Raw genomic sequence first — 23,091 nt, 5'->3', positions numbered from 1 at the left:
CACTCCTGAACATTGTTACACTATGATTAGGAAAGCTTATCATTCCATGCCTGGACCACATTTCAGGAAATCTGATCACTTAGCTGTCCTCCTCCTACCTGCATCCAGGAGAGGCTAAAGAGCAAGAGTCCACAGATAAGGACAACACAGGGGTAGTTGCAGGAGGCTGAGGAGAGGCTACACGATTGCTTCGAGTCAGTAGGCTGTGCCATGTTCAAGGACTCATGGAAGGATCTGAATGAACTCATCATGGCTATTACAGACTTTATAAAAACAGTTGTAAATGAGTTGTCCCTCAAAATCATTCAGAATTTTCCCTAACCAGCAACCCTGGATGAACCAGATCAGTGGTATTCAGGTGAGGCAACCAGCTATAGTCTCCAGAAAGCTCTCTAACTTGCAAACTGGCAATTCTGGACCAAACTTGAATCACTGAAGGATGTTTGCTAGCTGTGGCAGGGCTTGAATGATGACATCTCTTACAAAGTGAAACCAAAATACATACGTGACAGCAAAAATTCCCTCCGAGATGAACTCAATGCTTTTCATGCTCATTTTGACCATCAAAATGTGGAAGTATTTTCATGAACTTCCACAACCCCCGATGATCCTGCCGTTTCAGTCTCTGAGGCTTAAATGAGAGTGTCCTTCCAGGGGGTCAACCCACGGAAAGCATCTGGCCCGGACCGTGTACCTGACTGAGACCTAAGGACCTGTGCTAATCAACCGACTGGAGTGTTCACCGATATCTGTAACCTCTCACTTCCGCAGTCTGATGTACCCATTTGCTTCAAGCAGCTTGACCAGTGTTATGTACACGCAACCCTAGGGAAAGTTTCGGTTACATGCACGCAACACTAAAAGTATCAGCAGCAATAGAACACACCTGGAGTCTGGTTTTACTGTTAACAAAACACTATTTTATTAGTAACTACATCATACAGTAACTTAAACCAGGTAAATCAAGAGTTAACGGTGTTATGCATATATAGGTATAGAAATAAAGTTCCCAAACTTATTCAAGCTCAGGTGGCAAGAGTTACAGTCTTACGATGGTACGTAAGAAAGTTCAGTTCAGTTCAAATGCACAGTTGTGATGAGGGAGATATTTGTAATCCAAGGCGAAATCCACGGTAGGAGAAAAACAAATAAGCATGTGTTGTCGATTTCTCCGTTGTCCTCTGAATCCTCACACAAAGTATCACCAACAGTAGCTTATCACAAAGGGGACCACCTTCAAGGGAACCACCACCCAGGCAAGGGAGGACACACTGGTAGATTCCGCACGGTTACCCCAAACACACAACGTGATAGCCACTTATCAAGTTCCACGACATACGAAATAACTCAGTGATTTGCCACAGGGGTGCCTTTCTTCAGTGAACTAACACACACACACACAAAGGGTAAACACACACATGGTAATCACAAAGGTTTTCCCCTCACCAGAGAACCCACTCCTGTGGATTAACTATCTGACAATCACACTTCCGTATTTGAATGGAATCAAACTCACCCTTACGGGCTACTTAGAAAAGAGTCCAAACAGTGATCTCCTTATCACTAGGCTTCTTCTGTTTCAAACCTTTCCCTCCCCTGCTCTTCCTCTGAAAACTTCTTCTAGTTGCAGTACTTTGTGAGAGTCAATTATCAATACTCTGGATTGATCTCATCTCACCCCTTTTGGGCTACTGAAAGTTTAAACCAGCGACCTCACTCACTGGTGTCTTTCCTTGATCGAAACCATCTCGACTCTGAGCATGTGTCTCTCTATGTGTGTCTGTAAAAGGGTCATCTGACCTTGCTTATTCAAAACAAGCCGCGAGAAACCATAAACATTCATTGTCCATCAAACAACTCCACCTCTTTCACCATCGTAACCAAGCAATTTTGCTGTCAGCCGAAATCTCTCGGTTTTTTAAAGTGACAGTCCACAGGAAAAAATGAACCTGATAACACCGGTAACTAAGAAGAGCAGAGAACCTGTCTCAATCACTATCCTCAGTGGCACCTACATCCACTGTGATGAAGTGCTTTGAGAGGTTGTTGATGAAACATATTCACTCCTGCTTGAGAAGCAATTTGGATCTACTTCAATTTGCCTAACGTCACACCAGGTCAACAGCAGATGCCATTTCAATGGCTCTTCACTCAACCCTGGAACATCTCGACAATTAAGATGCATACATCAGGATGCACTTCACTGACTCCAGTGCGGCATTCAAAACTACTGCCCCCTCAAAATTAATCAGTAAGCTTCCAGTACTAGGCCTCGATACCCGTTTGTGTGACTGAATCCTCAATTTTCAGACCTCAGTCAGTTCAGGTTGGCAAAAACATCTCCACAGTTCCCCTCAGCACAGGAGCCCCACAGGCTGTGTGCTTAGCCCCATGCTCTACTCACATTGTACTTCTGAATGTGGGTCTAAGCACAACTTCAATGCTATAGTTAAGTTTTCTCATAACATCACTGTCACTAACCAGATCAAGGGTTGTGACGAATCAGGATATAGGAGGGAGATTGAAAATATGGTTGAGTGGTGCCACAGCAACAGCCTCTCCCTCAATATCAGCAAGACAAAGGTGGAGATTATTGACCAGGAGGATGCAAATGGAGGTCCATGAGCTAATCCTCATTGGTGTATCAGAGGTGGAGAGCATCAGCAATATAAAATCTCAAGGTGTTATCATTTCAGAAGATCTGTCCTGCACCCAGCACTTAAATGCCTTTGCGAAGAAAGCATGTAGCACCTCTGCTTTCTGAGAAGTTTGTGAACGGCATCTAAAATTTTGACAAACTTCTATAGACGTGTAGTGGAGATTATATTGATGGGATGCAGCACAGCCTGGTATGGAACCCCCAATGCCCTTGTATGGAAAAGCTGTGATAAAGTAATGGATACAGTCCAGTCCATCACGGGTAAAGCCTTCCACACCAGCCCATCAACATGTAATGCTGTCACAGGACAACAGCATCCATCATCAGGGACCCCCTACCATCGAGGCCATGCACTCTTCTTGCTGTTGCCATCAGGAACAAGGTACTGAAGCTTCAGGACCCTCACCACCAGGTTCAGGAACAGTTATTAGCCTTCAACCATCAGGCTCTTTAACCCGAGAGGATAACTTCACTCGCCCCATTACTGTACTGGTCCCACTTCATCTCATGTTCTCAATATTTATTGCTTATTTATTATTGTTACTATTATTATTATTATTATTATTTCTTTTTTCCTCCTTTTTGTATTTGTACTGTTTGTTTTTTTCTTTGTGTATTGGCTGTTGTCTGCCCTGTTGGGTGCCGTCTTTCATTGATTCTACTGTGTGTCTTGTATTTACTGTGATTACCTGCAAGAAAAGGAACGTTAGGGTTGTATACGGTGACATATTTGTACTTTGATAATAAATTTACATTGAACTTTGACCTTGAGATGGGGTATGTGAATTATTCAGGAAAACGTGAGGAAACGGGGTTGATGTGATTGCTCTGAGAAACAATATAGATTTGATGGGCTGAACAGACACCTTCCATGTCGGAGGGAAATACAACAAAGTAATATAGTAAATTAATCTTCACCTTTCATTTGACAGGAACAGTCACAAACCCTTCAGTTCCATGTCAATGTGCAGTTTGTTGAACTGCACCAGATTCTCACTGAGAAAGGGCAGCGCAAACTGAGAGAGCTCAGGGAAGAAGAGGAGAGAATTCTAAATCCAATGGAGAAAAATCTTCAAAAGATACAAGCAAATTTAAATTCTATTCAGGACGAAATCTCAAGGTTACAGGAACAGATGGATCAAAAAGAGAGTGCGATATTTCTCAAGGTAAGACTATATTTCAATTTGTTTTTATAAACATGGACAAAATTGGTATCAATATGCTTGAGGTAAACGTGACATTTAGAAGTGGTTGTAAACTGATTTAAGACAGACATTTGTTTCGACGTTCAGGACTGTTGTCCCTGAAACTGGACATCCACAGTGTTTGTACATCAGAGGACAGTCTGTAATCTTGTGAATGAGTTACTCTGAATATAACACTGAACTGGCGATTGTTTCCTTAATTCCGATGTCAAATATCCCTGAAACTCACATTAAAATCCAGTTCCAGTCACACACTGTGTGACTGGTGCTGTGGGTGAGGGTCTCTCTGTCAATCAGTGAGAACAAAGGGTCAAATCCAGAATGTGACCCACACATCAGATTTATCATCGACAGGTAAATCCACTTTTCCTTAGATTAGAAGTTTAAGGGAAACCTACACTGTTTCTTTGTATCACACACAAAATTCTGGAGGAACTCAGCAGGCCAGGCAGCATCGATGGAAAAACGTACAGTTAATGTTTTGGGCTGAAATCCTTCTGTCCTGCTGAAGGGCTTTGGCCTGAAACATTGACTGTGCTTTTTCCCATAGATGCTGCCTGGCTGGCTGAGTTCCTCCTGCATTTTGTGTGTGTTGCTCAGATTTTCACTTGTTTGTGTTTTCAGATATGGGATTACACGGGATTAAGTCCCATTCCCTATCATTGACTGGCCTTTCAGCCCATCTGCTCCTACCAACTTGCATATTGCACAAGCCTCCTCCCACCTACTCACCACACCCAGTAACAGTGTCCTGAATTCCATGGTCCCTCATTTCTTTATCCAGCTTCCCCATTACATTCCTTCTCTGCTGTTCCACCTTAGCCACCCCTGTGGCAGTGATTTCCACATTCTCTTCACCACATTCCTTGTGGCATTTATTAACGACCAACTGATGTTTTATCTTTGACTTTTGGTCTCTGCACAAGCAGAAATATTTTCTCCACTCCCACCCCATTAACTCCATTCAGAATCTTAAATTCCTCCAAGCGACCCTCCCTGATAGCATACCCAGATAAAAATGCACAAACTGTCCACTCTTTTCTGTAAGTTTCATCCTCTCATTTATGGTCTAATTTCCGAAGTATTCCTTCCAATTTACCCTGTGGTTCTGTATTATTCATGCATGAGTGCATGCATGATTGTGGGATTGGGAATTTCCAACACTATGTAATAATTTGGATGAAATTCCAGATGTGTACAGTAAGTCGAAGTCTATTCAGTTTTGTGTTTTATTTATTTCAGGAGGAAGCTCGTCAGAAGAACAGGTAGGATATGTTCTTTACTGAATCTCTGTACGGATTTGTAAAATAGTTCAACATTGCAGTTTATAATCAACACTTTTATATTTGCAGAATTAGTGATCATTATCAACAATTGTCAGTGACAGATGTTGCCCTGCCAGTCGAAAAATTTGATCATCCCTATTTGTTGAGCACAACGTTGAGAGAAACACTTGATTCCATTAATCAAGGTAAAACTTACACTGATTTATTTGTCCTTGTTTATAAGACACAATTTTAACTAAAATTAGAAACAAAGATTGGCTGTTATAATGAGCTGAAGGGGAACTGTAGTTTTATTCCAGTCTCAATCCTATCTGCTGGGAAATGTCACTGTCAGTTGCTCAGTTGGAGATGTCAGACCCCTGAACACTCCGACACAGGGGCACAATACAACCAATACACGGGACTGTTCGATGAACCACTGAATCCTGGTCCCATTCAGACTGTACAACCCGACAGGACACGAGTGTGAATCCTACCGCATAAGCTGGAGAATTAGTATTCACTTACTGACATTATAGGGAATAAAGGGCAGGCACTGTAGCACTGCGGTTATCGTGAAGCTGTTCCATCTTGGGGTGTCAGTACTCAGAGCTTTATTCTAACGCTGTATGTAAGGAGTTTGTACGTTCTCCCTTGACTGCATGGGTTTGCTCCAAGTGGTCCAGAGATGTAGCAGTTGGTAGATTAATTGGTCATTGTAAATTGTCCTGTGATTAGGCTAGTGTTAAGTGAGGCTCGTTGGGCCAGAAGGGCCTGTTCTGCACTGTATCGCTAAATAAAATAAAATAAAGCTTGTATCAGTGTGGTGACCGGTATTTTCAGAAAGGTACACACGAGTCCCTCCTTTGCCGCTTACCCTGCTCGTGACTGCAGACTCAGGTCTGCCCCCTGCTGGTCTCATGAGCTCACTGTTATCATCAAACCACCACATTGAAACATTGCAACACGCACAAAAATTGCTGGTGAACGCAGCAGGCCAGGCAGCATCTCTAGGAAGAGGTACGTCGACGTTTCGGGCCGAGACCCTTCATCAGGACTAACTGAAAGAAGAGATAGTAAGAGATTTGAAAGTAGGACGGGGAGGGGGAGATCCGAAATGATAGCAGAAGACAGGAGGGGGAGGGATGGAGCCAAGAGCTGGACAGGTGATAGGCAAAAGGGATATGAGAGGATCATGGGACAGGAGGCCTAGGGAGAAAGAAAGGGGGAGGGAGAATGTGCAAGAAGTATAGTGAGAGGGACTGAGGGAGAAAAGGGAGAGAGAGAAAATATATATTAAATAAATAACGGATGGGGTACGAAGGGGAGGTGGGGCATTAACGGAAGTTATAGAAGTCAATGAGGCTACCCAGACAGAATATAAGGTGTTGTTCCTCCAACCTGAGTGTGGCTTCATCTTGACAGTAGAGGAGGCCGTGGATAGACATATCAGAGTGGGAATGGGACTTGGAATTATAATGTGTGGGAGATACTGCTCTCTCTGGTGGACAGAGCGCAGGTGTTCAGCGAAACGGTCTCCCAGCCTGCATCAGGTCTCGTCAATATATAGAAGGCCGCATCGGGAGCACCAGATGCAGTTTATCACCCCAGCCAACTCACAGGTGAAGTGTCGCCTCACCTGGAAGGGCTGCCTGGGGCCCTGAATGGTGGTGAGGGAGGAAGTGTAAAGGCATGTGTAGCACTTGTTCTCCTTACAAAGATAAGTACCAGGGGGGAGATTGGTGGGAAGGGATGGTGGGGGGGTGTACAAATGGACAAGGGAGTCGCATAGGGAGCAATCCCTGCGGAAAGCAGAGAGGTGGGGGAGGGAAAGACTTCTCTGACTTCCATTAATGCCCCACCTCCCCTTCGTACCCCATCTGTTATTTATTTATTATATATTTTCTCTCTCTTTTTATTCTCCCTCTGTCCCTCTCACTATATTCCTTGCCCATCCCCCTCCCCCTTTCTTTCTCCCTAGGCCTCCTGTCCCACGATCCTCTTATATCCCTTTTGCCAATCGACTTTCCAGCTCTTAGCTCCATCCCTCCCCCTCCTGTCTTCTCCTATCATTTTGGATCTCCCCCTCCCTGTCCTACTTTCAAATCTCTTACTATCTCTTCTTTCAGTTAGTCCTGACGAAGGGTCTCGACCCGAAACGTCGACTGTACCTCTTCCTAGAGATGCTGCCTGGCCTGCTGCGTTCACCAGCAATTTTTGTGTGTGTTGCTTGAAAGTCCAGCATCTGCAGATTTCCTCGTGTTTGCACATTGAAACATTGTCAGTCTGAGCTGACACACCAACCAGCATTGACCTCGGTCAAGATTTCACCAGCTCTTCTTCTTTTGTAATGTGATATATTTGAAGATGTCATTTCCCAGATTTATTTTCTTTAATGCTTTGGTTTCTATGATCTTCAGATGGCAAACATTCCTTTCAAACCATTCCCCACTGTGTCTGTGCCGACCGTGAGACTTAATTAAACTAATCTCACCTGTCTGCCCACATTCTATATCCCTCCATTCCCTGCCCCTTCCTGTGTATGTCGAAATGGTTCTTAAACATGGCTGTTGTATCCATTTCTACTTATTCCTACTTATTTGCTGGTTAACTAACAGGTTTCAGGTTTGCACTTTATCCCATTGTAAAGCACTTTGAGTTACATCATTTGTATGAAAATTGCTCAATAAATAAATTCTTCCTATTCTTATTCTTATTGTATTTTTAGTTCTTTCTCAGAGGTATGGGAATAGCCAATTTAGCAATTGCTAAGAACTCTCAGACGATTCTAGTGGGGTTTAGTAATGACGCTTTCTGGAGATTTACATAAATATTGCTGTGTAGGCCTAATTGTTCAATGCTATTGTGTGGTGACTTTGGGATGATACCAGTTGTAGATATTACTATTGGGACAAAGTATATTTTATATTGTTATTATTTTAACTCCAAATCCAAAAAGAAGCTGCTGGAGGAACTCAGCAGGTCAGGTAGCATCTGCAGAGACTAAGTTTCAGGTGGAGGTCCTGCATTTGTAGTCTCTTGTGGTCTCCACAACACTCCAAGTGAGACCTTACCAAAGTTTCATACAGCTGCAACAGAACTTGCCAACTTCCAAATTCAATACATACCATGAATCAAACTTGTCCTACACCTCCCTGACCACACTCTACACTTGTGCTGCCACTTGAAGGAGCTGTGCTCTTGGACCCTGATACCCCTCTGTCATCAATGTTTCTGGGGTCCTCTCATCTTCTCTATAATTTCCCTCACATTTAACTTTCCAAAATGTAACCTCTCTCACTAGTCCAGGTTAAACTCCCATCAGCCGTTTCTCCATCCAGATCTCCAACTGTTATATGATGTACTGCTCCTTTAACAACATTCTTGCTATCCAGAACTCCACCAAATTGATATCATTGTAAGTGTACAGCCCACATATATGCACAGGCAAGGATCGGAAGATTGCCCACATACAGACCACAGAACCTGCTGTCTCCAAAGCCGGCAGCCATGTACATCCCCAGACAGCAATCTCTACTGCCGACCCCAACAGTTCTAATAATCTTGAGCAGGTTCGGAACCCAGACTCCACCACCATCAATGTGGGTTCCAACAGCCTCAGACACTTTCAAAGTGCCTATTATGCAGCCTCCAACTCCAACTACAGCCTGGATCCTGACCGACCACACCGCCAGGCTGTAGTTGGAGTTGGAGGCTGTGTAATAGGCACTTTGAAAGTGTCTCAGGCCGTTGGAATCCACATTGACGGTGGTGGAGTCTGGGTTCTGAATCTGCTCAAGATTATTAGACTCTACACGTTCCACTGGAACCTCAGTCTCCCCTTCCCCCACCACCACTCTGCAGTCCTGCGTATCTCAGGTCCCATCATCAGCTCTTGGGTCCATGGAGACTCCATCTTACTCCCACCCCAGCTGGCCCTGATCATCCAGTTCCTATACACCTCTAATCCCATCAACAGGCCCTTAAAGCTGTTTGCTTCTTTCTAGATAACAGACCCAACCAGTTCTCCTCCACCACCACTCTCCTCTGACTGGAACTTGTCCTCCCACCACTCACAATTATTTCTCTTTGGCTACTCCCACTTCCTTCAAGCAAAAGGTAGACATGGACACTTGGATGGGTCCCAGTTATGCCTGTCTGTTTGTCAGCTACGTGGAACAGTCTATGTTCCATGCCTACACTGGTGTCACTCCCCAACTTTTCCTATGCTACATTGACGACTGCATTGGTGCAGCTTCCTGCCACCATGCTGAGCTCGTCAACTTCATCAACTTTGCCTCCAACTTCCACCCTGGCGTCAATTTTACCTGGTCCACTTCTGACAGCCTTCTCCCCTTTCTCGATCTCTGCCTCTGTCTCTGGAGACAGTTTATCTACTGATATCTTTTATAAACTCTCTGGTTCAGAGCTCCCTGCACCCAGTCACTCTCAGTTCCTCTGTCTCCACCACATCTGCTCTAAGGATGAGGCTTCTCATTCCAAAACTAAGGAGATGTCCTCCTTCACAGAAAGCGCTTCCCTTCCTCCCTCATCCATGCTACCTTCAGCCAGATCTCTTCCATTTCTCGCATGTCTGTCGTCACCCCATTCTCCCGCCTGCTCGCCAGGGATAGAGTTCCTCTTGCCCTCACCTACCACCCCACCAGTCTCCATGTCCAGCACATAACTCTCCATAACTTCCACCATCTTCAAAGGTATCCCTCCATGAAGCATATATACCCCCCCCCACACTTACCGTAGTGATCGCTCCTTAAGCGACTCCCTTGTCCATTCGTCCGTCCAAACTGATCTCCCTACTGCTACTTATCCTTGCAAGCGGAATAAGTGCCACACCTGCCCCTACACCTCCTCCCTCACTACCATTCAGGGCCCCATGCCGTCCTTCCAGATAAGACCACACTTCACCTGTGAGTCTGTTAGGGTCATCTAGTGTATCCGGTGCTCCTGGTGTGGCATCCTGTAGATTGGGAGACTGCTTCGCCAAGCACCTACCGCAAAAAAGTGGGATCTCCTGGTGTCCACCCATTTCAATTCAACTTCCCATTCCCATTCTGACATGCCAGTCCACAGTCTCCTCTACTGCCGTGATGAGGCCACACTCTGGCAGGAGGAGTAACACCTTATATTCTGTCTGGGTAGCCTCCAACCTGATGGCATGAACATCGATTTCTCGAACTTCTGATAATGCCCCCCGTCTCCACCACCATTGCTAGTCCCATTTCCCCCTCTCTGCTTATCTCCTTACCTGCTCATCACCTCCCTCTGGTGCTCCTCCCACTTCCCTTTCTTCCATGGCCTTCAGCCCCTCCCATCAGATTCCCCCTTCTCCAGTCCTTTACCTCTTTCGCCTATCAACTTCCCGGCTCTTTACTTCACACTCCCCCTCTCCCAGTTTCACCTATGACCGGCTACCTTGCACTTCTTGCTCCCTTCTCACCACCCCCTTGGTCTAACTTCCAGTCCTTTTTCCCCAGTGCTGTTGAAGAGTCTCGGTTTGAAACACTCTTCACCATAGATGCTGCTTGGCCTGCTGAGTTCCTCCAGCATTTTGTTTCTGTTGCTTGGATTTCCAGCATCTGCACATTTTTTTTAAATTTTGTAGCCCACAGAGTTACCAGCATTGAACTCTGTGCCATACTATTCGTCACAGACGTCCAGACAGAATAACACTCCTCCACCACAGCCCTCTGTCTCCTGTGACCAAGCCAATTGTGAATCCAATCTACATTCCTCTTTTGTAATATGGATACGTTCCAAGACATAACGACTCATTTGCTTTAATTCCCCATCTCCCATACCTGTCTCCATGGGAAACACATAAATGGCCTCTGTCATTTCCTGTGACTCCAGATATCAGTGACCATATTGATCCTGAATGGGCTGACACCCTGCATCAGGACTGAGTGGAATGTGGGTGATGGGGTGCTGGAGGTGGGCTTGTGGGGAGCTGCATTAATGGTTCACCTGCATGCTTCTCACCCCGGCCCATCTGGTTCTGGTTCCATCTGCCATTCACCTCTCTCCTAACGGTCCCCATTATCACCTCCTTTCCTGATGAGATTCATTCACACCCTCCTTGTTCCATCGCCCTCTCACTTCATCCTCTGTGTCTGACTCCAGCACGGTCACCCAACTCCAGCCCACACCCCCACCCCTTCCCTGTCTGGAACAACCTGCCCTCCTCCTCAGTCCGCAGTCACTTCAGACTTCTGACACATCACTCCCCTTCTCCTCTGTAAAACGGCCATCTCCCCTCTCCACTCTCAGTCCTGATGTAGGGGTTCGACCCGAAACATCGACTGTCCCTTTCCTCCCACAGGTACTGCTTAACCCACTCAGTTCCTCCAGAAGATTGTGTGAGGCCTGATCATTGGATATGTTTAAGGTGGAGTTAGGTAAAATTTTGAAAGATGGAGAGATTGAGGTTTTGGGGAACTGGTACAGAAGAGGAACTGATGCCAGTATCTATCAGTCACTGTCACATTGAATGAAGGGCCTGTTCCGGTGCTGTACTGTTCTATGTTCCCTCTTTAGAAAAATGAGAGGAGATCTCAGGGAATCACAAAATTCTTCCCAGGCTCAACAGACAGAATGCAGGGAGGATGTTTCCCCTGTCTGAGGAGTCGAGGGTCAGGGGTCACTGTCTCAGGATGGGGTGAACCCTCAGAGGATGGTGTATCTGGAATTCTCTGCACCAGAGGGCTGTGGGGTCTCAGTCATTCAACTCATTTAAGGTCACAGAGTCATTGCCGTACAGCACAGAAACAGGCCCTTCAACCCATCACCTCTGTGCTGACCTATTTACCCATCTACACTCATCCAACTGGTCGGCATTAGGTCAGTCTCCTTCCGTGCCTTGTCTATAGAATTGAAACAGGACAATTTACAGTGACCAATTAGGCGACTAACGGGTATGTCTTTGTTCTGTGGGAAGAATCTAAAGCACCCGGAGGAAACCCACATGTTCATGGGGAGAACGTACATCCTTCTTACTGACAGCACTGGAATCGAACTCTGAACTCCTGAATGCCTCAAGGTGTAACAACGTTGCCCAATCTGCTGCATTACCATGGTGCCCAGGGTTTTTCCGAGATTATAACGGGATTTTGATCATCTTGACCAGTGAGCCGTAGAATGGCAAATGGATTTCAGTTCAGAGAAATGTGGGTTTTGGGAAGGCAAACCAGGACAGGATTTACAGAGCAATAAGTGGGGCCCTGGGGACTGGTGTAGAAAAGGCAGACCAGAAGGTGATTGCCTTTATCAGTCTGTATACTGGGATGTACAAGACACTGTTTGGAGGACTGTGTACAGTTCTGGTTATCTTGCTATAGGAAGGATGCCATTAAACTATGAGGATGTTACCGAGACTGCAGGGTTTGGATGATAAGGAGAGTCTGGATAGGCATCAATTTCCAGTGATCTAATATCCACTCTCACTTCTCTTTTACACTTTATGTTTCTAAAGTAACTTCTGGTATCCTCTTTAATATTCATAAAAGTTGCTGGTGAACGCAGCAGGCCAGGCAGCATCTCTAGGAAGAGGTACAGTCGACGTTTCAGGCCGAGACCCTTTGTCAGGACTAACTGAAGGAAGAGTGAGTAAGGGATTTGAAAGTTGGAGGGGGAGGGGGAGATCCAAAATGATAGGAGAAGACAGGAGGAGGAGGGATGGAGCCAAGAGCTGGACAGGTGATAGGCAAAAGGGATACGAGAGGGTCATGGGACAGGAGGTCTGGGAAGAAAGATGGTGGGGGGGGACCCAGAGGATGGGCAAGGGGTATATTCAGAGGGACAGAGGGAGAAAAAGGAGAGTGAAAGAATGTGGGAATGGGATGTGGAATTAAAATGTGTGGCCACTGGGAGATCCTGCTTTCTCTGGCGGACAGAGCGTAGGTGTTCAGCAAAGCGGTCTCCCAGTCTGCGTCGGGTCTCACCAATATATAAAACGCCACATCGGGAGCACCGGACGCAGTATATCACCCCAGCCGACTCACAGGTGAAGTGTTGCCTCACCTGGAAGGACTGTTTGGAGCCCTGAATGGTGGCCCCAGTCAGTCCCAGTCAGTCCCAGTACCCCATCTGTTACTTATTTTTATACACACATTCTTTCACTCTCCTTTTTCTCCCTCTGTCCCTCTGAATATACCCCTTGCCCATCCTCTGGGTCCCCCCCTCCGTCTTTCTTCCCGGACCTCGGAATATAAGGTGTTGTTCCTCCAACCTGAGTGTGGCTTCATCTTTACAGTAGAGGAGGCCGTGGATAGACATGTCAGAATGGGAATGGGATGTGGAATTAAAATGTGTGGCCACTGGGAGATCCTGCTTTCTCTGGCGGACAGAGCGTAGGTGTTCAGCAAAGCGGTCTCCCAGTCTGCGTCGGGTCTCACCAATATATAAAAGGCCACATTGGGAGCACCGGACGCAGTATATCACCGCAGCCGACTCACAGGTGAAGTGTTGCCTCACCTGGAAGGACTGTTTGGGGCCCTGAATAGTGGTCCCAGTCTGTGTCGGGTCTCGCCAATATATAAAAGGCCACATCGGGAGCACCGGACGCAGTATATCATCCCAGCCGACTCACAGGTGAAGTGTTGCCTCACCTGGAAGGACTGTTTGGGGCCCTGAATGGTGGCCCCAGTCAGTCCCAGTACCCCATCTGTTACTTATTTTTATACACACATTCTTTCACTCTCCTTTTTCTCCCTCCCCCTCCTGTCTTCTCCTATCATTTTGGATCTCCCCCTCCCCCTCCAACTTTCAAATCCCTTACTCACTCTTCCTTCAGTTAGTCCTGACGAAGGGTCTCGGCCTGAAACGTCGACTGCACCTCTTCCTAGAGATGCTGCCTGGCCTGCTGCGTTCACCAGCAACTTTTATGTGTGTTGCTTGAATTTCCAGCATCTGCAGAATTCCTGTTGTTTGCGCTTTTCCTCTTTAATATTGTTGGCTAGCTTAATTTTGTATTCCATGGTTTCCTTCTTAATAACTTTTTAATGACTTTTTTAGTTCTGTTGGTTTCTAAAAGCTTCCTGGTCCTCTAACTTCTCACTGATTTTTGCTCTACCAGATGCCCTCCCTTTAGCATGTATATTGGCATTGACTTCTCTTGTTAACCGCAGCTGTTTCAGCTTTCCTTTAGAGTACATTTTTTTCTCTTTGGAATATATATATCCTGTGCCTTATGAATTGCTTTCAGAAATTTCAGCCATTACTGCTCTGCCGTTAGCCCTACCAGTGTTCTTTTCTAATCAAACCTGGCCAACTCCTCTTTCATGCCTCTGTAATTTCCTTTACACCACTGTAAAACTAATATATATAACTTCTGTTTCTTCTCAAATTTCAGGGTGAATTCGATCATATAATGATCACTTGCCCCAAGGGATTCTTTTTACCTTAAACTCTCTAATCAATTCTGATTCATTGCACAGCACCCAATCCAGAATAGCTGATTCCCTAGTGGTCTCTAGTATGAAGTGTTCTAAAAAGCCATCTCATAAGCACTCCAGAAATTCCCCCTTTTGGAATACAGCACCAACCTAATTTTCCCAATCTACCTGGGCCAGACAGGCAATTCTGTAGATGCAGGAAAAAGACACGGATGGTAGTTTGCCTCGCAGGTGCCAGGGTCCGGGATGTTTCTGATGGCGTCCAAGATATCCTGAAGTGGGAAGAACAGCCAGAGATCGTGGTACATATTGGTACCAACGACATAGGCAGGAACAGGGAGGAGGTTCTGAAAGCAGACTACAGGGAGTTAGGAAGGAAGCTGAGGAACAGGACTACAAAGGTAGTAATCTCGGGATTACTGCCTGTGCCACGTGACAGTGAGTATAGGAGTAGAATGTGGTGGAGATAAATGTGTGGCTGAGGGATTGGAGCAGGGGGCAGGGATTCGGATTTCTGGATCATTGGGACCACTTCTGGGGCAGGAGCAACCTGTACAAAAAGGATGAGTTGCACTTGAATCCCAGGGGGACCAATACCCTGGCGGGGAGGTTTACTAAGGCTATTGGGGAGAGTTTAAACTAGGATTGCTGGGGGGTGGGAACCAAACTGAAGAGACGGAAGAAGAGGCAGTTGGCTCACAAATAGAGAAAGCTTGGAGACAGTGCGAGAGGGAGGATAGGCAGGTGATCAAGAAGGGACACGCTCAGACCGGTGGTTGGAGATGTGTCTACTTTAATGCAAAGCCAATGAGCTTAGAGCATGGAACAGTACTTGGAGCTATAATGTTGTGGCCATTACAGGGACTTGGATGGCTCAGGGGCAGGAATGCTTACTTCATGTGCCAGGCTTTAAATGTTTCAGAAAGGGCACGGAGGGAGGTAAAAGAGGTGGGGGCATGGCACTGTTGATCAGAGATGGTGTCACGGCTGTAGAAAAGGAGGAAGATATGGAGGGATTGGAAACGGAGTCTCTGTGGGTGGAAGTTAGGAACAGGAAAGGGTCAATAGCTCTACTGGGTGTTTTTCATCGATACCCAATAGTAAAAGGGACACCGAGGAGCAGATAGGGAGACAGATTCTGGAAACGTATAATAATAAAAGTGGTCGTGGTGGGAGATTTTCCCAAATTTCCCAAGTATCGATTGGCATGTCCTTAGAGCAAGGGGTTTAGATGGGGTGGAGTTTGTTAGGTGTGTTCAAGGCGGATACAATATGTAGGTAAGCCTACAAGAGGAGAGGCTGTACTTGATCTGGTATTGGGAAATGAACCTGGTCAAGTGTCAGATCTCTCAGTGAGAGAGAATTTTGGATATAGTGATCACAACTCTGTCTCCTTTACCATAGCATAGGAGAGGGTTAGGAACAGGTAAGTTAGGAAAGCGTTTAATTGGAGTAAGGGGAAATATAAGGCTATCAGGCAGGAACTTGGACACATAAATTGGAAACGGATGTTCTCAGGGAAATGTATGGAAGAAATGTGGCAAATGTTCAGGGGATATATGCATGGAGTTTTGAATAGATACATTCCAATGAGACATGGAAAGGATGGTAGGGTACAGGAACCATGGTGTACAAAGGCTGTCGTAAATCTAGTTAAGAAGAAAAGAAGAGCTTACAAAAGGTTGAAAAAGCTAGGTTATGATAGAGAGCTAGAAGATTATAAGGTCAGCAGGAAGGAGCTCAAGAAAGAAATTAGGAGTGCCAGAAGGGGCTATGAGAAGGCTGTGGCGGACAGGATTAAGGAAATCCCCAAGGCATTCTACAAGTATGTTAAAGCAAGTGGATAAGTTGTGAGAGAATAGGACCAATCAAGTGTGACAGTGGAAAAGTGTGTATGGAACCGGAGGAGATAGCAGAGGTACTTAATGAGTACTTTGCTTCAGCATTCACTACGGAAAAGGATCTTGGCGATTGTAGGGATGACTTACAGTGGACTGAAAAGATTGAGTATATAGACATTAAGAAAGAGGATGTGCTGGAGTTTTTGCCAACTTTTCACATTGCAACTCATTCTGTTGACTGCAAGTTTGCCCTATTATCAGCCTCTCCTGGCTAGGAGTCTCACAACACACTGCCTCTGTTTGTAAACCTCATCTTTAGCACTCGCACTGCGGTTCCCATCCCCTGGCCAAACTAGTTTAAACAACTCTTACAAACCTGCCTAGAAGGAAATTGGACCCCCTCGGATTCAGGTGTAACCCATCTCTTTTGTACACTTTGTACCTTCCCCAGAAGGGATCCCAGTGGTCCATTAATCTGAACCACTGCCCCCTACACCAGTTCCTCAGCCATGCATTCACCGGCCAAATCATCCTATTCTTACCCTCACTGGCACGTGGCGCAGGCAGCAATCTAGAGGTTACTACCCTGGAGGTCCTGTTTCTCAGCTTTCTACTAGCTCCCTAAAATCTCGCTCCTCACCTTGTCTAACTATGTCAATGGTGCCAATATGTACCTAAACTTCTGGCTGCACACCCTCGCCCTTGAATTTATCATGGACACGAACTGACTTATCCCCGAACCTGGTACCAGGGAGGCCACCTACCATCGGAACATCACAGACTCTTGTCTCTGTTTCTCTGACTATGGAATCGCCTGTCAACACTGCAGCCATCTTCACCTCTCTGTTCTTCTGAGCCACAGCACCAGACTCACGGCAAAGACCCAGGCACTGTGGCTCAACCCGTAGGTCGTCCCCCTCAGCAGACCTAATGTTGTATACTTATGATTGAGAGGAATGGTCACAGGCGTACTCTGCACTGGCTGACGCTCACCCAATTACCTGCCTACCGTAACCTAGGAGTGACGACCTCCCTGTATCTCCCTGTATGAACTGAAGGTCACTGAGCTGCAGCTCCAGTTCATTAATTCGTTCTCTCAGGAGCTGCAGACTGGAGGTCTCCCAAATCTCCCACCTCCCACACAGTACAAAACACTGCTCAGGAACCATTCTCACTGCACTACTACACCCTAACAGAGGAGGAATGAAGAAATAAGAACAAAACAAGAAAGTTACTAGATACTTTACCTCGCCTAATGAGCGAAAGCCACACTCGATTGACTCAGCTCAAGGAATAATGGGTAAATGTAGTCAAATGGGACTAGTTCATCAAAACAAATTGGGTGGCATGAATGAATTCGGTGGAAAAGCGTCCCTGACCTCCTCTGAAAATGCCTCCAGAATTCACTCACCCCATCCTCATCTGGCTCCAGTTGTAGCACCATTCTTTCCACACACTCGTTTCCACTGGCTATCTCCCGTCTTTCTTTGCATTCATTGGGAATGGTCTCAACCTGAAACATGGACTGTCCATCTCCCGCCACATATGCTGCTCAACGCAAGGATATCCTCTGGTATTTTGTATGTGTTGATCGTGAAAATTCCGCTCTCCGTCCTGGTGGAAAAATCTCGTGAAGATACTGGCTGCCCGCGTCTCCCCCCGATCCCCAGGGACTCTCTAATTCTCTGTTTCTCCCCCCCAGTCTCTGTCACCCTGGATGTGGAAACAGCGCATCCGGCGCTCGAGGTGTCTGAGGATCGGAAGAGTGTGAGACGGACTGAGACCCGGAGGAATCTCCTTGGCACCGCGACGAGGTTCACAAACTGGGTTTCTGTGCTGGGATCGGAGGGATTCATATCGGGGAGACGTTACTGGGAGGTGGAGGTGACGGCGAATCGGTGGTGGGATCTGGGAGTCGCCGCAGAGCCTGTGGAGAGGAAGGGACGGGTCACACAGAGTCCGGAGACCGGATTTTGGATCATCAGGCGGGTTGATCACGTGATGTGGGTTTTCACCTCCCCTGAGTCCCATCTCCTTGACTGTCCCATCCCCGGGAGGGTAGGAGTTTATCTCAGTTACGAGTCAGGGACAGTTTCATTTTACAACGCGGAGACCAAGTCCCATCTCCACACCTTCACAGGGAACAAATTCATGGGGAAACTTTATCCTTTCTTCGGGATTGGATATGAATACCAGTGGCTGAGAATCTGCTCCGGTTCCGCTCCGGGTCTGTAAACGGGTCGGGTCCCGGGACCGGCGTCAGGAGTAAGTCAGTGTAAATATAAATGTGCGGAGAGTGAAATAAGCACGATATGAGGATTATCGATCCATTAATTTTAACTCGTTCACCGCATCTGTCAACGGAACAAAAACACTGCAGATTCAGCAGCAACGCTTAAAATGCTGGAGGAACTCAGCAGGCCAGGCAGCATCTATTGAAAAGAGTGAACAGTCGATGTTTTGCACCGGGACGCTTCATCAGGACTGGAGAAAAAGAGATGACGTCACGATAAGAAGGTGGGGGAGGCGAGGAATAAATACAAGGCAGAGGTGATAGGTGAAACGTGAAAGGAGAGAGGGGTGAAGTAAAGAGCTGGGACGTTGATTGGTGAAAGAGATAAAGGGCTTGAGAAGTGGGAATCTGATAGGAAAGGACAAGTGGCTGTGGAAGAAAGGGAAAGGAGGAGCACCAGAGGGAGGTGATGTGCAGGGGTTAGGAGTTAAGTTGAGAGAGGAAAATGGGAATGGAGACGTGGAGGGAGTGGCATTATCCGAAGTTCGAGAACTTGATGTTCCTGCCATCAGGTTTAAGGCTACTAAGATGGAATATAAGCTTTTGCTCTTCCAACCTGAGTGTGTTCGCATCGGGATAGCAGAGGAGGCCATGGCCTGACATTTTGGAATGGGAACGGGAAGTGGAATTAAAATGCATGGCCACTAGGAGATCCCGCTTTTTCTGGCAGATGGATCGTAAGTGCTTGGTGAAGCGGTCTCCCAATCTACTTTGGGTCTCACCGATATACAGGAGGCCACTCCAGGAGCACCAGACACAGTAGATGACCCAAACAGACTTGCAGGTGAAGTGTCGCCTCACCTGGAAGGGCTGTTTGGGGCCCTGAATGGTAGTGAGGGAGGAGGTGTAGAGGTAGGTGTAGCACTTGTTCTGTTAGCAAGGATAGTGCCAGGAGGAACAAATGAACAAGGGGGTATTGTAGGGAGAGATCACTGTGGAAAACAGAAAGTTGGGGGGCGCAGGGTGGTGGGAGAGAAAGATATGCTTGGTAGTGGGATCCCGTTGGAGATGGTGAAAGTTACAGAGGATTATGCGCTGGATGTGGAGGCTAGTGTGGTGGTAGACGAGGACACAAGAAACCCCATCCCTGGTGGGATGGTGGGAGGGTGGGGTGAGGGCAGACGTGCCTGAAATGGAAGAGATGTGGGTGAGGGGAAAGTTGGTGGTGGAGGAAGGGAAGCCCCTTTCCTTGAAGGAGGACATCTCCTTAGTACTGGAATGAAAACCCTCATCCTGAGAACAGACGCTGTAGAGAAATAGGAATTGAGAGAAGGGGATGGTGTTTTAGAAGTAACAAGGTGGGAAAAGGTATAGTCCAGGTAGCTGTGAGAATCACGGTGATAGAGGGGGAGCGGCTATAGGAAGTTTGAGTATTCGATGTTCATGTCGCCAGTTTGCAGGCTGTCCTGGCGGAGTGTGAGGAGATATTCCTCTAATTTATGAAACAAGTAGAGAAGGAATCTCTATGTTGAATCAGATGTTTGGTTTTGGACCCTTTCTATACCCAGGAAATACATAAGAAACACAGCAGGCCTGTCAGGATCTGTGAAGAACAGATTTCATGTTCCTCAGCAGTGACCTCTCCCAGAATTGATTCAAATGCTACCTGTCTTGCTGTGAATTGCAAGCATTTTCTGTTTTGTTTTCATTCTTCAAGCATCTGATTTAAGAAAAAAAATGGGTGTGCAGCCTTATTTCTTCCTGAAGGGGCTGATAGGAGAGGAGAGTGGACCACTAGCGAAATCAATGTTCAGGTTGGAGACTACCCAGACAGAATATGGGGTGTCGTTTCTTTGACCTTAATGTGTCCTCATCATGGCAATAGAGAAGGCCATGATGGAATGGGAATGGGAAGTTGAATTGAAGTGGGTGGTCATCAAGAAATCCTGCCGAGTGGACAAAGTGGAGGTGAGTGACAAAGCGCCCTTCCGTTTACATTGGATCTCACCAATACAGGTGGGGCCGCAGTGGGAGCACTGGATACAGTGGCTGGCTCTGACAAACTCACCACCATTCATGACCCTAAACACCTGGAAGTACTGTTTTGGGACCTGAATGGTGGCTGAGGGAGGACATGCCAGACAGGTGTAGCAATTGCCCAGCTTGCAGGGATAAGTGCCAGGATGGAAGTCATTGGGGAGGGATGGGAGGACAAGGGAGTCAAAGAGAGAACAATCCCTATGGAAAGTGGAGGAAAAGATCCCTACGGAAATTTGATGTTCTCCAATGTTCCCTCTAGGGTGTGCGCTTGCATGCGCACACACACACACCTTTTGCTACCATTGCACAAAGGAATTTAACCTGCACACAATAGGTTGACACTCTCTATCTCATTGGCATGTTAAGTATATTTGATGATTGTACACAATCACGTTTCTTTCTGGCTTCTAAAATGGATGGTGTTGACAACATGAAGTTTGCAATGATTTGTCTGCAGATTTAAAAACTGGCTTATTAATACTGTTTTTGTAGAAGAAATTATTAATTCACTATGTTGAATTCCAAAGAAGCAAAGTGCGTGAAGTGCAAAAGAACTGCTAGTTCATTTAAAGCAGTATTGCTTAATGAAACAGTAGAAACGGCTACACCGAAAGCTCATGAGGTCAGGAACAGGCAGCGATGAAAAATATTTAAGTACAATATGGAAAGTGGTGTTAGCTGTGTGTATTATCACAATCCAAAAGTTGCTGGAAATTTGCAAGTGGGAAGAAGTGGAAAACTTGACTTTTGAAAGCGTCGTTTAGTAAACAAATCACATATGGACGATGTGCAAAAGTTACAGTGATTAAAATCCTACAGGCCTGCTACACAAGTTTCATGAGAGTGCAGATGAGCGAGAGTGAAAACAATCAAACCCAGAGGTGAAAGTTGCACAGCAAAAGATTTTTGCACATTCTGATCTTTACAAATTAGACGGAACACTGATGTTCTCCCTTTGTGTAAATGTTTATGGCAGTTGGGTGGCACATATGCATAACTGTTAGAGAAACCGCTTTACAGCACAGACAGGAGTTCGATTCCTGGGCCCTCTGGTTATCAGAGAGCTATAGTTAGGCTCAGTGAGACATGGGTATGCTATTTTGACACTGGAAGCTTGAGGGCTGACCTCAGCACAATCCTCCGACAGACTATGTTGGTTGCTGATGCAGAACAATGCCTTTCACTTCATGTTTCCATACTTCATGTACATGTGACAAATAAAGCTAAGTTTAAAAAAAAATTCTTTCTCTGGTTCACCGTTGTTAATGCCCTGAATCCAAGAAACTGTGTGTTGAGAACGATGCTGAGAATGGAGTGTACAGCTTAATGGCGGAGTGTGAACCCATGTTTGGCTCCATTACTCACCTATCTTGGCAATGAAAGCTTCAAGCGAGATTGTAATTGACAGGTAAACATACGGTTAACAAATCTCCTGAGATAATATTAAATTTTTGAATCATATTTTGAGTTTAAGCCATCTTTCCTCCTTATGGAAAATGGCAGCAGTAGTGCCTGTTCTAAGACCTGGAAGTTCCCTGTCGGATCCTTCTAGTTATAGACCAATATCACTAATGTCCCATGTGTATAACCTTATGGAACATAGGGTAATAGAGCGTTGAATTATATTTTGTAAAAAAGAGGTGGTGCAGTATTTTATCAGATCAGATTTTGGACGTTTAGAGTGACATTGGATTTAGTTTTATGTTTGGGAGATTATATTAGGAAAGCACAGGTAAATAAAGTTGTAATAGCAGTACTCTTTGATATAGAAAAAAACATATGATATGTTATGGAGGGAAGGTCTTTTGATCAACATGGAAATTGGGAGTGAGAGGAAGGTCATATAATATTTTTCTGAGTTTTAATTTGGACAGTCTATGTAAGTAAGGGTAGATAAGGTACATTCAAGTTTCTATGAGATAGAAAATGGGACCCACAAGGCTGTATATATAGCACTTAATTATTTAATATTATGATTCATGATATTTTCTCTGAGATAGGTAGCGGGTTGGGTAAAACACTTTTTTTTAGGTGATGGGGCTTTATAGATCAGACGTAGAACTTTCAACATAACTATATAGGATGCAATTAGCAATTAATAAGATCAAATGATAGGCAAATAGATGGGGGTTTATGCTTTCAGTAGCGAAAACACAAGTTATATGTTTTACAAAGAGGATCAATAGACATGCACTTAATTTGAAATTATATAGTCAAACTCTTGAAGAAGTGTCAGCAGTACGATTTCTTGGCATGTGGCTGGACAAGAAGCTGATATGGAAGCACCATATCAGTAAAATAATTGACAAATGTAAAGGGGCATTAAATATCCTTGGGTGTTTAGGTGGGTCCTCTTGGGGTGCTACACGAAAATCTCTGTTGACCATATGTATTTGTTTAATTAGACTGGTACTTGATATTGGCTGTGTGGCTTATGG

At 45.7% G+C, this 23,091-nt stretch overlaps 1 protein-coding gene across 2 annotated transcripts in view; it reads left to right on the top strand.

Moving 5' to 3' along the window:
• The window catches only part of LOC134346569 (zinc-binding protein A33-like), a 37,583-nt gene extending 15,713 nt beyond the window's left edge, over positions 1-21,870 (top strand). For both annotated transcript variants that reach the window (XM_063047990.1, XM_063047989.1), the window contains exons 4-7: positions 3,592-3,825; positions 5,107-5,129; positions 5,217-5,335; positions 18,083-21,870. In XM_063047990.1, the coding sequence (XP_062904060.1) occupies positions 3,592-3,825; positions 5,107-5,129; positions 5,217-5,335; positions 18,083-18,615 (909 nt within the window). In that variant the 3' untranslated portion in view covers positions 18,616-21,870. The remainder of the gene's footprint in view (positions 1-3,591; positions 3,826-5,106; positions 5,130-5,216; positions 5,336-18,082) is intronic.
• Positions 21,871-23,091: the final 1,221 nt, after the last annotated feature.

Source organism: Mobula hypostoma, chromosome 5, assembly GCF_963921235.1.
Source record: "Mobula hypostoma chromosome 5, sMobHyp1.1, whole genome shotgun sequence".
In the NCBI taxonomy this organism is placed as follows: Eukaryota; Metazoa; Chordata; class Chondrichthyes; order Myliobatiformes; family Myliobatidae; genus Mobula; species Mobula hypostoma.
Note: the sequence above shows the minus strand (reverse complement) of the source record. Positions and strands in the feature narration are given on the sequence as shown.